The sequence below is a fragment of the Ambystoma mexicanum genome, chromosome 2p, assembly GCF_040938575.1.
Source record: "Ambystoma mexicanum isolate Mex_15411 chromosome 2p, UKY_AmexF1_1, whole genome shotgun sequence".
In the NCBI taxonomy this organism is placed as follows: domain Eukaryota; kingdom Metazoa; phylum Chordata; class Amphibia; order Caudata; family Ambystomatidae; genus Ambystoma; species Ambystoma mexicanum.
In genome coordinates this window covers 589,299,385-589,315,032 of record NC_090923.1, presented here as the reverse complement: position 1 = coordinate 589,315,032, position 15,648 = coordinate 589,299,385, and the positions used below count along the sequence as shown (strand labels likewise).

The window sequence follows — 15,648 nt, the reverse complement described above, 5'->3', positions numbered from 1 at the left end:
GTATCCCCAGTCCACCCGATCAAAGGCTTTGTGGGCATCTACCGAGATAACAGCCATTCCAACCTTCAGTTTGTGGGCGCTTTCGATTATGTTTATTGTTTTCCTGATGTTGTCGTGAGTGCCTCTTCCCGGGATAAAGCCAGTTTGATCTTGGTTGATTAGAGATGGGAGAACCGGACCTAGTCTCCTGGCTAGAACTTTGGAGAAGATTTTGCCGTCATTGTTCATAAGTGAGATCGGGCGGTAAGAGTCAGGTGACTCAGGGTCCTTCCCAGGCTTATGAAGCAAGATTGTAAGTGACTCGGCCATAGATTCAGTGACCGATTTTGCAGATAAGAAGGAGTTGCACAAGGCTGCCATCTGAGGTGCTAAGATTCTGGCATATTTTTTGTAGAAGTTTGCGGAGAAGCCATCTGGCCCAGGCGCAGTCGATTTAAGAGATTTGATGGCTTTGGTGACTGCATCGGCATCGATGGGGTCTTCCAGGGCTTCTAGCTGAGTTGGCTTTTCGGGGGGTCATAGCCTTCAGGTATTCAGGCAAAGTATCTAGAACTGTGGGGTCGCCGGACATTAGACTTATGGTGTCTAACCAATTCCTTAATTTTCTCTGCCTCAGAGTAGTGTAGTTTCCCATCTTCACCCCGCAGGAATTTTACAAGTTTAATGAACTAAGGAAATAATTAGCATTAAGTCTGCCCACACAAACAGATCAACGAATCCTCTCTGGTACCAACAGCTAACATACATTTCCCCCCTTCTTACAGCATGAGGCAGTTACCTTAACAATTTGCAAGTTTGGATGAAGAATGAGTCATCCACTGCAGTGTTTGAGAGTATATAGAATAACATAAAGCTGAAAACTCTGAGTTCCTGAAAATTAAGCTATGAAATAGAAAACATTAGTAATTGTACAAAATGTACACTGAAGCAAACCCAATTCTGCACTGTGCAGACATCTCTTACATGTTAAACCAATAATATATCACAGTGAAAATTGGGGTACATTTTACCTTGCCTGGTCAGCCGCTGTCCCCCTTCCATATTTTATCTTCCATAGTGCATATGTATGCTTTACACAGAGTAAATTGAGCATTTGTTTTAGAGGTTAAACTTTCATTTGCACTTTACCTCTACAGCATCTGTCGCTGTGATTGCATGGAGAATGAACTTGACTATAACGGGTAAGTCTTCAAGTTCGACCGCAGACAAAGTAGACATGACAGATTGACGAACCTACAGGACAGAAATACAATTTACAGCTTAAATACCTGGGTGGAATTATTGTGTAGAAACAGGTTTTTGTGGTCAAGGCTGTTCCAGCACTATGCTGTACCACCTTCGGCAGATCCAAAATCAATCAAGATGCCCCTACGTTTCAGCACTGCAGCCCATCAGTAGGGTGTCTGTTTCCTTACTATTAGGATAATGTCACCTCTGAGCAACAAATCATCAATAACTGATTTCACAGCACAACTATTGCAAAATAGACATAATTGAAAACCCGTTTCACATTCAGCCCCATCTTTTTTAGGCCAGAATCCCATGCAACAATCATTAATGGATCACAGCTGACATGTGTCTTTAGTCTTGCATCCCCAGGCAATCCAGGGTTGCACTATGTCAGTACCCACATTCTAATTAAGGTACACTATTATTTGTGTGGTGCCTTCTAAGGAATAAGCATTTCATTGAACAGAAATATATTGCAGTGCTTATGGTCCCTGAAGTAGAAATCATGTTTTCATAGTCTGCTCTTCCAATAAAAAAAGTCCACATTCCCACACTGAACTACAGAACTGGAACCAAGTGACAGCTAACCTGGGTGTTTAGATACACTGGGAAATTAATTCTTCATGGAGCAGTACCAAAGGGTAACTCAATTGCTGGAACATGGCAATCAATTATGAGGAAAATTGTCTATTTTTTTTTATTGCATTTGGTTTAATCAAACCTTTCCAATTTTAGTCATCTTTATTCTTTCTCCAAGCCAGTGCTGGAAATGGAAAACAATGACTCTGCCCGCACTTCCCCAGTCTCCCTCCATTGAGGGGTATGTGGTTGGGGCTTAGTGTCAGGGCAGAGACCCATCCAAGGTCACACAACTTTTTTTTTTGTTTTTAATTGTTTATTTGTGTTTGGCTTAGAAAATAAACATTTCACAACATTTAATAAAACTGTTAATAAAACAATACATCTGCTAAAAAGAAAAAACAACTCAGTGCAATAATACACAATTAAGCATAATACCTAAAATCCAATAAACTTGAAAGAATTCATTCACAATACATAAATCAAATTTGTTCATGCAATAGTTTAAAGAGAGCTACAAGAAACTTGTACAAGGATAAGGGAAGAGAAACACGATAGCCTTATATCAAACGATACCACAGTGATTGTTCAGCATAAACAAAATCAGTATGTATGAAGGAGTCAAAATGCTGCTGTCTAAAGGAAGTCGTCCTAGGTCAAAACAATATCAAGTGTTTCAATGTTTCAAATTCATCCATATTAGAACACAATCTACAAGTATGTTCAGAGACAGGAATAACCAATCTTGGGCTCTTGCAAGCAAGCATAGGCAATTGATTAAATTGAAATCTCATTTAGAAACTTGCTGGACAACAGGGAAAGAGAGAAACGTATCTGGGAAGCTGGTCTCTTCTGATGAGTTGGATAGTCTTTGTACATGGAACAAGTTACTTACCTGTAACTATTGTTCTCCAGCATGGGTCTGGCATGGATTCACATGCTCATGAATATTCCCTGTCAGGCTGGGAATCCTCAGTAAAAGAAAAACAGTTTCACTTTCACTTACAAACTGTATTTCTCCTTTACACCCATCACTGTCCTCTTGGTCATACTGCCATATCCAATGACAGTCTTCTCCCTAAGCCCCTCCTCCGGCAGCCATCTTCAGATTTGGTAAGCATGTAAAGTGGCAGTATGACCAAGAAGAGCCGCAGAGGGGTCAGAGGGAGCGGTTGCATGTGAATCCATGCCAGACCCATGCTGGAGAAAAATAGTTACACATAAGTAACGTGTTCCTTCTCCAGCATGGGGTCTGGCATGGATTCACATGCTCATGAATAACGAATACATAGTAGTACAACATTACACAACCACGGGAGGTGGCAAGGCTCTACAGAAGCAATTACACTTACCCCTGGAACAGACACACCTCAAACAAACAGGTTGTGTAGCACTGCTTGGCAGACTCTGGACTCCTCCCTGGAATCCCTGTCGACGCAGTAGAATTTCGCGAAGGTGAGTGGACCTCCACGTAGCAGCCCTGCAGATGTCAAGCAGGGGCACACCAGACAAGAACGCCATTGTCGCAACGATCGCTCTGGTGGAGTGAGCTCTCGGACTACAAGGCAGTGGTCGGTTAGCCAAACGGTGACAGTGTGTGATGCAGCCGGAGAGCCACCTTTACATGGAAGTCTTGGACAAGGCCTTCTGATGATTCACAGGACCAAAGTTTACAAACAGCTGTGAAGGCTTCCAAAAACTCTTTGTGCGTGTGACACAGAACTTCAGGGCACGAGCAACGTCCAGCAAATGCAAGGCCCTTTCCTCCGGCGACAAAGGTTTTGGGAAAAAAACAGGTAACATCAAAGGCTCATTGAGGTGGAATTCCGACCGAACCTTCGGCATGAACGAGGGGTGCGTATGTAGCACCACCCTCGATTTGTGGAAAGTCAGGTATGGCTGTTTGCAGGATAGGGCCTGGATCTCACATACCCTCCTGGCAAAGGTGATGGCCACTAGGAAAGTTGTCTTCCATGAGAGGAATATGAGATGAGCTTGATGCAGAGGCTCAAAGGGGCCTCCCATGAGCCTTGCCAGAACCACGTTGAGTTCCCAAGCCGGAGCAGGAGCCATCACCAGCTGGAAAGATCTGAAAAGTCCTTTGAGAAACTCCTTTATGAGTCAATGGGACCAAAGTGATGATCTGTCGATCTGGTGTAGTGGGAGATGGCCGCCAGATGCACCTTGATGGAGGCATGCGGAGCCCGGCCTTGGCCAAGGACAGCAAGTACGGCAGGATCTGTGGGGCTGCGACCATCAAAGGGGTAATCCTGTGTGACCGGCACCACGTACCGAAAAAAACGTCCACTTGTGACCGTAGCACTTCAAGATCGACAACGGTGTGGCTTTTGCGAGGACCTCTCTGCAGTCCGCTGGCAACTCGTATCCTCCAAACTCTAGGGCTGCAGGAGCCAAGCCATTAGGTTCATCGATCCTGGGTCATGATGTAGGATTGCGCTTCCTTCTTTGGTGAGAAGATCCGGAATTACCAGCAGCTTGACCGGAGGCGAGGCTGAGGAGGTCCGGGTACCAAATCTGCCTCGGCCACACCAGGGCGATTAGTATCATCCTGCATTGGCACTGTCTGAGTGTGCTGATGACTCTTATCAGGAGAGGCAACGGGGGAAACACGTACAGAAACAGCCCTTCCCACAGGCAGGAGAACGCGTCCCCCAGGCTCTTTGGTTGGTGGATTCTGCTGACAAACTTCTGGCATTTGGAGTTCACTGCAGTCGCAAACAGATCGATCTGGGGCCTGCCCCACTTGACGAAAATGTGACCCGCCTTTGTCCTGCCTCAGCTCCCACTCATAGCAGGATTGCAACTCCCTGCTGAGGCAGTCTGCAATGGTGTTCTTGACTCCCGCTAGCTGAAGAGGAACGAGGAACATCTCTTGTCTGACGGCCCAGCGCCCCAAGTCCTGCGCTTCCGTGGAGACCGCTGGGGATCGAGTGCCCCCGTTTCCTGATGTAGAACATGGTGGTGTTGTCCGTGAAGATCCTCACCGCCTTGCCCTTCAGAGATGGAAGGAATGACTTGAGGGCCCAGAACACTGCCCGTAGCTCCAGGATGTTGATATGGAGGTCCTTCTCCTCTGGCAGCCACAGGCCTCTGGCGTGCAGACGTCTGGTGTGGGCTCCCCAGCCTTCCAGGGAAGCGTCGGTGGTGACTGTCTCCTGGTATGGAGGGTTTCGAAACCCCAGGCGATGTTGGAGCAGACGCCCCACCACCTTATCGCCCGATGGAACTCGTTGTCGAGCGGGATCTTGTCGGCAAAGAAACTCCTGAAGAGGTCGCATTTGCAACCTGCCGAGCCGGATGGGGTAGATGCAGGACATCAAGCCAAGCAACGAAATGATGGTTCACATCGCGGCCGTCCTCATGGACAACAGCCTCTGCATCAAGCAGGACACCATAATGAGTCTGACTCCTAGGAACAGCACGTTCTGTGATGGTGTAAAGCAGGAATTTGGATAATTGATGGAGAATCCCAGATCTGTCAGTAGCTGGACGGTCGTCTGGGCGTGTCTGATGGCCAGCCCCCGCGAGTAGGCCTGGATGAGCCAGTCATCGAGGTACCGGTACATGTATACCCCGCAGATATAGATCGGCTGCCACCAGTGCCAGGCATTTCGTGAATGCTCTGGGGGCCAACTTCAATACAAAAGGTAGGTATGGAAAAACAGGGTGGTTCTGGATTGTTGGGCTAGCCAAAGTAATGATGAATGAAATTATCGTAAGTGTAATCAGCAAAATATAGATTTTTAATTCTTTCCTGTTTTTTCTATACAGTCAAACACTTTAGCCCTTCAGCCAACACGTGTTTCGACAGTTTGTCTTTGTCAAGGCTGACCAATGGACATTGAGTATGTGCACACATTGGTAACATCCATGTAATAAGAAGACACAGAAATTGTCAATACAAACAAATTCCGGGATTTGGGGAAGGCAAGCACAGAGGTGGACAAGGGGGGTAAAATTAGTTCCAATAGCATGGGCGATCACTATACAACCGTTTACATACTTCTTGAAACTCATTTTATATTCCATAATAAACATAGCTTGTTTGAATCTAGTGCCATAGAGTATCACATATTGTGTTATACGCATTGAGTGAAACTGTGGTGGAAGAAGCACCCAAAAGTTAACATAGGGCTTGTGTATTGTTGGCATAAAATATATCGTTGGAACCCTGGGCTCTTTACTGGAAAGGTATTTCATCTCGTCCTTGGTAAGAAGCCCTAATAGGTGCCATTTTGAAATTTCAGTCTGGAGAGGGAGGACAATTTTCTTGGTGGGGTTGCTGGATAGGATCTTATAACAGCCTGGTGTCGCAAAGTGCGCCAGATCCATGTTGATATCTTTTCTGTTGAGTGCAACCACATTCCCACCTTTGTCTGCCTCTTTAATGACTTTGCTGGTAGGGGCAGTGAAATTAACCGACAACGGGTCCCTGCTGTCGGCAGATGGAGAAAATAGCACACAGGCTCTTTTGGAACACAAATAGTACTTTTTTCCATCGAAAACAGGGAACAACGTAGAAGTAGCTAGCAGAGCAAACTTGAGGACTCCCAACACTGGAGCGTGCGGAAAAAATCAGAAGATGGCCGCCAGAGGAGGAGTTTAGGGAGAAGACTGTCATTGGATAAGGCAGTATGAACCAGAGGAGAGTGATTGGTTCAAAGGAGAAACACAGTTTGTAAGTGAAAGTGAAACGGTTTTTCTTTTACCAAGGATTTCCAGCCTGACGACGGGGAATATTCATGAGCATGTGAATCCATGCCAGACCCCATTCTGGAGAATTTATAGTTATCCAAAAGCTCTATAGTCATCCGCCAATCATATTCATATAATTAATTCTTGATTTTAAGCAGGTTGGTAACCAATTCATCAGGATCAGATTCCATTTTTTGCAGGGTGGCGTTCATGTGGTCACTTAAATTATTAATAGAAGAGACCGGGCGTGCGATTGCCATTACACCTTGATCTATATGAAGCAAACTATGGGGAGGAGACCCACATTTTGAATATAAACATAATTTTCTCCAAATTATCTTGCTGTTTAAAGAAATTAGGCCAAGCTGATGTCTAATAATCGGATTCGGAATGGAGAGGGGCCGATTTAGGACCTGCTTGCATATGACACCCTGCAAAGTATTATGAAAATCACCCATATCAAACAGAGACATAGCTAACCAACAGGTTATGGGAGGTTCCACCTTAACATGGTAAAAACATAAAAGTGGTAGAAGCGGAAAACGAGACACTAACAAAGACTAATTTCATTTGGGACACCAGGTTCAGTTTCTGACCTCAAATTGGCCAAGTAATCAGTTTAAGAAGCCGTATTGGAAAGGCAAAAGCCCAGATAGCACATGGAGAGGATCCGGTCTAGCCTTAAATTATCCGTCCCCCAATACATTGTCTTGGGTTTACGCTTGTTAGTATATATAACTTTTTGCGGCTTAAACCCATTGATCATTAGATTGTTTGTTATAGTGTATTCAGGGAAAATATAATTTTTTCTCTGAAATACTAGTAGGGTTTGATCGAAAAATAGCGTGTCATTGGTAAATGCCAGGCAATTCATTCTGGTGGAACCCAGTTTGATACAGTTTGTTACATTTGATGTCCATAGTCCATCAAGGTTGGCCATGTAAAGATTCAAGAGAGTTGGCGCGAGCACACAACCTTGTCGTAAACCTGTGGATGTAATAATTGGTTTTGTCAGCATGTCGTCTCTCGTCAACTGAAACGAGTTATTAGAGTGGAGACAGGATACAATTTGTTCTAGGGGAGCTGGTATTCCCCACTTCAATAATTCGGCCCAAAGTTTTCCACATATGACCCGATCAAAAGGCATTGATCTTGTTAAGCGAGGCTATGCATATAGTGCCTAAAGCAGATTCTTTAACTTGAGCTAGCAGATGACCAATAATGGCACCATATAAAGAGTTCTTCGATAGCCAATTTGAAAGCGTGAGAGGTGGTTTAATTTCTCCACCCTTATGTTGAGATCCTGTAATATCAAATATGCAAATAACTTCTAGGATCGCTATTTGTAGCTGTATGGTAATGAGCGATCCCCCCCTTTTATGTATGGGAATAATATGGGAGGTGCTCCGTGAAGAAGGAAAGACCAAAGTTTCCAATATCTCAATACAAACGGGAAACAGAAATTGTCACAATAGATCTGGTTCAGATTTGATAGTAATCGGGGCAAGACAATCTGGTGCAGCCACCCTAGAAGCTTTAGCTTTTATAACTGCTGAATAGACACCCTCTTTAGTCCACTGAAGACCCTGGATCGAGGTATATTTATCAGTATCAAAGATCACAGGGAGATCATCTCCCTTCTTGGTAAAGAGCTCTTGGTAGAAGGTCGCCCAGGTTTCCTCAGATATAGTAAAATATTCTAAATGGATGTTTTTGCCCAGAAGTTTGTTGATAAGCATTAGTTAGCAACTTTAATGTGGCATGACTATCTCTAAGATGTAAATGTATCCTTAGTGCCTTGATATGATTCCTATATTTTTGACAAATACACTGTCTATAGAGTCTATGTGTTTCTTTGCATGGCACTTTATTCTCTCCACGCCGCGAACACTCCTGATCCCAGAGCCATGAAGAGCGCAGCTGTATCACACAGGATATATCCAGAATCAACTCAGTACCCCACGGGGGGGCAAGACAATTCTACAATTAACCTTGATAAAGACCCACAAGGTCGAAACACGTGTCGGTTGACCACAATTGGGACCATGAGCCCACACTACAATTGATAAATAAAACCTGCACTTATCACAAAACGCAACAAGCGTGGAAAATTATACTTTTTCAAAAAACAACAAACTGCAAGGTATCCAGGAAAAACCCCTGTATCGTACCAAAAAGAGGTGTGGGCTTCACCTCACACCGCACTCTGTTTCCTTGCACCAACAATTAGGGTATCACAACAATTGACAGAGTTTAGCAAGGACGGTTCAAAGCCTAAGGCCCCTTTTGTTTCTGCTTCTATAAAACTGGGCCCAAATATCTTCTAGCTAAATTCTGTCAGTCTGTTCCTTCTGGTCTTCCTCGCTCGGCCACAGCCCTGCGTATCTTTGGGAGGTTGTTCCTTTTCAGTTGCCGCTGCGCAACTACAGAACTCCATTCCGCTGTACATTTGTGGGATCTGTGATCATCTGCCATTCCGGCAGGCCCTTAAGACCTTTCTGTTTTCTGCCTGAGTCCAGCCTTGTGTCTTGGGCGTCTTGTTATCCTTTCAGTGTTGCTCCCTCAGCGCCATGAGGGCCTAGTTGGTGAAGGCTGCGCTTTAAAAATGTTTTTAACATAACCTAACAGAGCTCATAGGTTAGACATTCAGTCTCATTTGCCTGAGTCTCCCATCACACCTTTAAGTACTAAAAACCTAATTTTATGAACAAATAAAAAATTGTCAGTGTTGCTTGTTTCTTGCCCCCAGATCTCATATTTTGAATCGTATAATTATTGGGAAATAGTTTTGATTTGTAGCCTATGATTCAACACTTATATGTGCAGTGTTTACCACTTTCATCATTTCAAAATTAGCACAAGAGTTTAATCCTATTACTCATACCAATAGTGTTCAAATACTGCTCTTTTCTTACTGTTTCGGGCCCTTGTAGGCAGGATCTGGCAGCAGCCATTGTGATATCACAATTCAATTGTAATAGTCCATATTAATGGCCAAATAAGGGGGGCTGATTTGGATGATAATAGCCTGATAATCAAGGTGATAATCCAGAGCTGTGGCGGCCTTCAGTAACGGCTAAGGGCCAGTAGAGGCTAGTTCAGCCCCCCAGTGACAGCCGTTAACTCTGTTAACATCCCGGGATCATGTCTAGGGTCATAAGTACTGTTTTGCCATAAGAATACAGAAGCTGTTTCTGACTAGAACATGGCAGGCGGGTAGGTGGGGTAACGGCCGAGTGATGATGCAGGGGGACTGTAATGGATTCTTGAGCATGTAGAAGAGAAATGATGCTCAAGACTGCAGACTACTACATACCTGATTTCACCCTTATTAGGGACATCGGTGCAGTATCCGACAGTCTTGTGGTTGGGCATGATTTACAAACACCAGCTAAATTATGGTGGGTTTAAAAAGGGTTGAAAAAAAAACCTTCCACCTGATATGTGAAAGAGTAATTGTCTAAAACTTTTTTTTATTGTGTATTTAGTTCATAAACCTTTACACAAATTTATAAAAGAGAAATACAAAAATGAAAACCGAACAATTTCATCAAAACCATGCATTATTTCAATATAAAAATCCAAATTCATTACCACAATCAAACACTTCATTGCACAATTCAATATATAATATAAACATTAAAAACTGCTTTGATATAAAATTTATCAGTCTTAAAATCCTAATAAGATTGAGAAAGCATAACATTTTTACAATATCAAATATCAAATCCCATGTAGGTCGCATTCAAAGATATTCATATGGTTCTCAGCATTCTTCAATGTCCAAAACATATCTTTCGGCGTGTTTCCAAATCTGGACTACTGCTATCAGCAAGCCACAACTATATCCTGAAACGCATCTCAACCTGAATAGATCACCGGAGATTACATCTAGATTTTCAATATGCCTACCCCAATAATGCATATATATAACACTCATTGCAGAACATGATGTAACAACATGTTGGACAGTCTCTATTTGCTGTTCACATTTGCACAATCTGCATATATGTTTTTCTTTTGGGATGCCAGTCCAAGCACCTTTAACATCCAAGACCTCGAGCCTATTAAATCGTAGACTCAAAAATTCTCTGAGTTGATGGTGATGGAGGCAATTTTATATAGTACTGTGGCTTTTTAAACATAAATTGCATTTTTTACAAATGAACTAAAGGACTTCATTGTAGTCACTGTATTGTGGCTTTGAACCCAGTCCCATTTTTCCACAGTTCTTAAATGATTTCCAAAGGGCTCCCTCACCATAGTGCCAATGTGGCTTCCAGCTTATTTTTATTTTTTATTTTTTTAAATGCCCAATTTATCTTTTTATACTCCTGTAGAGCAGAACACTTATTATCTATTAAGGCAGCGCTAACAATTCCAAGCACTAAGTTTTCTTTTGCAAAATGAATCTTAATATAGAGTTTACCTCTATTAATATCCACTAAAGTAGATAGTGAGATTAGCCCCAATTCAAGGTTTTCAGCCGCAATCGGAGTATAGTTGGAAAGTTCCAGGACCCTCCTCCAGATAAGCCCCTCCAATCTATGCGCCGGTCAGCTAGATCGGAATAAGACGTTTTAAAGGGCATAGAGAAAGGTAGCTGTCAATTTTTGTTTCTAAACATTTATTACTCCGATTAGACTGTACCCTGCAGTCTTTTTGGAGAACTGAGTAATAACGGACATGGTGGACAGAGCCTTAGCTTTTTTATTTTTGAACAGGGTATCATTATTATTCTCAGTAGTAAGATCAAACCCCAAATATTTGTAGATTGTTACTCTTTCTACCAAGCCGATAATGTTACTAATGCAAAACTTTCCAGCACATCTCCTACCAACTGCCATAAACTCGGTCTTCTTAAAATTAACTTTCAGCCCACTTTTTTCAGCATACCTTAAGGGGGCCTGGACACTCCGACTGATGCCCACAAAGTTATTATCAAAAATTATAATGTCGGTGTATCCAAGCCAACCAATTTCCTTTCCTCCCAATTTCGGGAAGGCATTCTTCTTCTCCTCAAACGTATGGGTAAAATCAGAGACATTTTTTTAAATTTTTTTATTTATTGTTGTTTTAATCAAGATAAAAGAAAATCTTGATTTTTTTCAACATTACAATATTATCAAAAACAATTGGTAAAATACAGCATTTATACATACAGTTGTTTGTTACAAATTGATATGTTTAACAGATGTGTAAAAACATGAAAGTTAAATTGATTAGCTCTGTTTTTTCTCTAGCTTTTTCATTTTTAAACCGTACAAAAAAATCAAAATAGCATATGTAACAGTTTTCCTTACAGTGTGAAATAGCAAGTCGCATAATTCTGTAGTAGACTCAATGTATGATCCCTCAAATAAATGCTTAAAAAACAAAATCCTCTGTGGAAGTAATATTACACATTCTGCACATAAGTGTCTGAACGTTTCAGAAGCGGATTGACAATATCGGCAAGGCAATGCTTTTGGTGGTAAGAGTTTTCTTCTGCGTAATACTTCATGGGTAGGCCATATATTTAAACGAAAGTGCAAGAAATCGTCTCGTTGACGAGAATTTGGAAACAGCATTAAATAAGGCTCCACCATATCATAACGCTTCAAATTGAATGGGTTGTCCGTGAATGTCTGATACGAGGTACAGGCATTCCTAGTCTTAATCCAGTTAAGTTTCCGTAATCGCTTTTTGGCCGCATTAGGATTTTTGATCAGCGAGAGGTCAGAAAAATTCAATTGTATGAGGATTCCCTGCGCCTTCGTTCGCCACATTATAGGGAAATGATCTTTTGATTTTAACAGGTAATTTGCCGCAATGTACATAAACCCCTCAGTTTCTGTCAATTGCCATTAAGCATTTCCTATATAAGGAACAAAGTTTCCATTTGTAGATTGCATATAGCGACAGCAAACTGAACTCGTGCCTCAAAATGGCCATGGGTATTGACATTGGTAAGTTTAACACACGTTTCCAAAAATGACCTTCTAAAGTAGACCAATATTCATAGGTTTTTATTTTAAAGGCTTCACTACCATATGTGAACACAGGTACGTACTTTTGTTTATAATAAATTATAATTGGCTTTAATGAAAATTTGCAGTACCTGGCCTTGATCAAATCGAGCCTGGGACAGTGTCATAATCGCTTTTTGCTTTATAAAATTCTCATATCCCACTGAACTCGCTTGCTGGGTTATTAAGGTTCCCAAGTAGACATATGAGGGAACTGAATCCAAGTTTGTTAATTGCAATGGCCATTGATGGGTTTTAGATCTCTGCCTGTGAGTGCCAAATTGAATCACCTTGGTTTTCGCAACATTTATTGAAATATAATTTTCTAAGCAATAGGTTTCCAAGGATTTTAATACGGCACGAAGACCACTGGGGGTTTTGGAGAGTAAAACCATGTCATCTACATATAACAGGTGTTGAATCGGGATGCCATCTATTTTTGGTGAGTCTGTCACTGTCAATGCAAATCGGGATTTAATGTCTGCTATAAAAAAGTTGAACAAAGCGGACGCTAAAAGGCATCCTTGCTTCAATCCACGAGCAGTACTAATCGGATCAGAGAGGAGACCGGTGGTATCCAATCTGATACGAATAGTGGTGCTCGTGTGAAATTCAATCACCCATTTTAGAATTGACCATGGGCAACCATTATTCATCAGCTTCATATACAGCAACTCACGAGGTACTGCATCGAAGGCCATACGGAAGTCGATGAAGGCGATGTATAATGCTTCCTTCCTTTCATGAGCTCGAAGAATGATACTATTTAAGGTGATAATATTTATACAAGTGCCCACCTCAGGGATGAAGCCAGTTTTGAAATCAGAGACATATAGGTAGAATAGGAGGGGAGCCAAAACACACCCTTGTCTGACTCCCCTCCCAACCGGTATAGAATCCGATAATTTACCAAAATTATTCAACCATAATCTTGTTGAATTATCATAAATGACCTTACAAGCATAGAGTAAACGTGACGGCATACCCAACATCTCCAACATAGTCCACAGTTTAGTCCCATCAACTGTGTCGAATGCGGATGAGAAATCCACAAAACATATATAATGGTAAAGCACCCTTTGCTTTCAACAACTCAAGGAGTGTGTTAACTACAAAGATGTTCATATTTGTTGAGCACTGCCTCCTGAAGGCAGTCTGGAAGCTGCAGAGGATGTTTTCACAATCGACCCACTTGCTGATTTCTTTGTGTAGCACAGAATAAAACATTTTACTAGACACATCCGTAAGTGCCAACAATCGAAAATTTGATGGTAAATCTCAACTGTCTTTCTTATGGACATCGATAAGATTGGATTTTCTCCAAGAGTCTGGGATATGACCACTAGATGTTATCTTTTCCAATAGAGTCTGTAAAATGTCGGCCCAGATTATTGGATTTGATTTTAGAACAAGATTACAGATACCATCAGGTCCTGGCGCTCTAGACGTTTTTATTTTTAATTTGATTTATTTAGTTTTGACAAAGAAACAAAAATGGAAAAGTACACATTATATGGTTCACCGTCAATAACATATGGTTGTATAACAAAGACAGAACATGTTATGTCAAAATGGATTCACAACTTAGGTTTCATTCCTCATTTTAAGGTGTATTTACCTTGACTAGAAAACGTTACCCACCCCTCACCCCCTCCCTTCCTTGGTTTGGCACACATCCATTGAATGTTGTAGAAATGTGGGCACTGCGAAAGCGTATTAATCATATGTCTGTTTGGTCGCTCTGTGACCACCTACTATGAGCTCTTTCATTGTAGTCTGTCGGGTTTTGCATTTTACATCAGGACCCGGTGGGCTTCTCCGATTGGGACTCAGAGGTTGTTGCGAAATATTTATTTTTGAAGTCCATCCATAGGGCTTCGCATTGAGCGGCCTTGCTATGTAGAGAGGCGGTTATCGTTTCCATTGAGTAAATGTTTGTGGCTAGGGTGATCCATTCATTCTTTCCCGGAGCAGTTGCGGATTTCCATTTGATCACCAATAGGGCTTGAGCCGCCAGCAATAGGTGGGGGGTCAGACCCTTCACTCTGGTCCAATCATCTTCATCTTTTTCTAGGCTGAACAGTATTAAATGGGGGTAGGCATCTCTCTGAACACCTTCTATTTCTTTGATCCACCCCAAGACCTCGTTCCAGAATACTCTAATGCGCGGGCAGCCCCACCACATATGCCAGTAGTTGGCTATTTCTCCGCATTTCCTCCAGCATTTTGGACTCATTGTTTGGGACATTTTGGAGAATCTAAGGGGGTCGTATTGCCATCTATCTAGAAGTTTAATGGCATGAAGTTTATATTGATTGGATATGGACGTTTTGGAGGCAGCTTTACACATTGTTTCCCATTGGTCGGAGTGCATCTCTTCCCCAATGCCTTTTTCCCATCTCGCTCTCAGGGGTGCTGTGGGATTCATCTCCCTCCGCTATTAATTCTTGGTACATTGCAGATATGAGGCCTTTCATTTCAGATTTAGAGTCTAACAGTTTCTCGAATGAGGTAAGGTCTCTCTTCAGTTGGTCTTTCCAATCTGGCTTCGTTAGGACACCTTTCAGTTGGATATACTGGAATGTGGATAGTGTGCCTATACCCAACGCTTCAGTCAGGTCTGGCAGAGTGATGAACGAGTCTTTTCTCTGCAATTGCCCCACTCTCTCCAAGCCCGCCTCATACCATGATTGGAACCTTCCCACGTTGGGTATCTGGTTATTTATGCCAGGTGACCATAGGTGGCTGAGCGGGGACGGCCATGTGGTGATTTTGCGCATTTCTTTGGCTGTACGCCATATTCTCCATTTGGTGCTCAATATGGGGTGACCTTTGATTTTCCGTTGTACCCTTTTGTGTGGAGTCCATAGCCATTCCGATACCGTGGCCGGGGACAGATAGTGGTTGTCCATTTGCACCCATTGGAGGTTTTTCTCTGAGGTGTGGAATTAGGACGTGCAACTGCGCTGCTTTATAGTAAGTTCCCAGATCAGGAGGCCCGACCCCTCCCTTGTCCTTGGGGAGCGTTAATGTATTGTATGGGATTCTTGCTTTCTTCCCCTGCCATATGAATCTTACAATAATCTTTCTGGCTTCAATAAAGAACCCTTTTGGT

The 15,648-nt window shown here is 42.4% G+C and overlaps 1 protein-coding gene across 5 annotated transcripts in view; it reads right to left on the bottom strand.

Annotated features, from left to right (window-relative positions):
- FANCD2 (FA complementation group D2) overlaps positions 1-15,648 on the bottom strand; it is a 2,923,540-nt gene that overhangs the window by 2,191,523 nt on the left and 716,369 nt on the right. For all 5 annotated transcript variants that reach the window (XM_069644087.1, XM_069644091.1, XM_069644090.1 and 2 more), the window contains exon 11: positions 1,129-1,233. In XM_069644087.1, the coding sequence (XP_069500188.1) occupies positions 1,129-1,233 (105 nt within the window). The remainder of the gene's footprint in view (positions 1-1,128; positions 1,234-15,648) is intronic.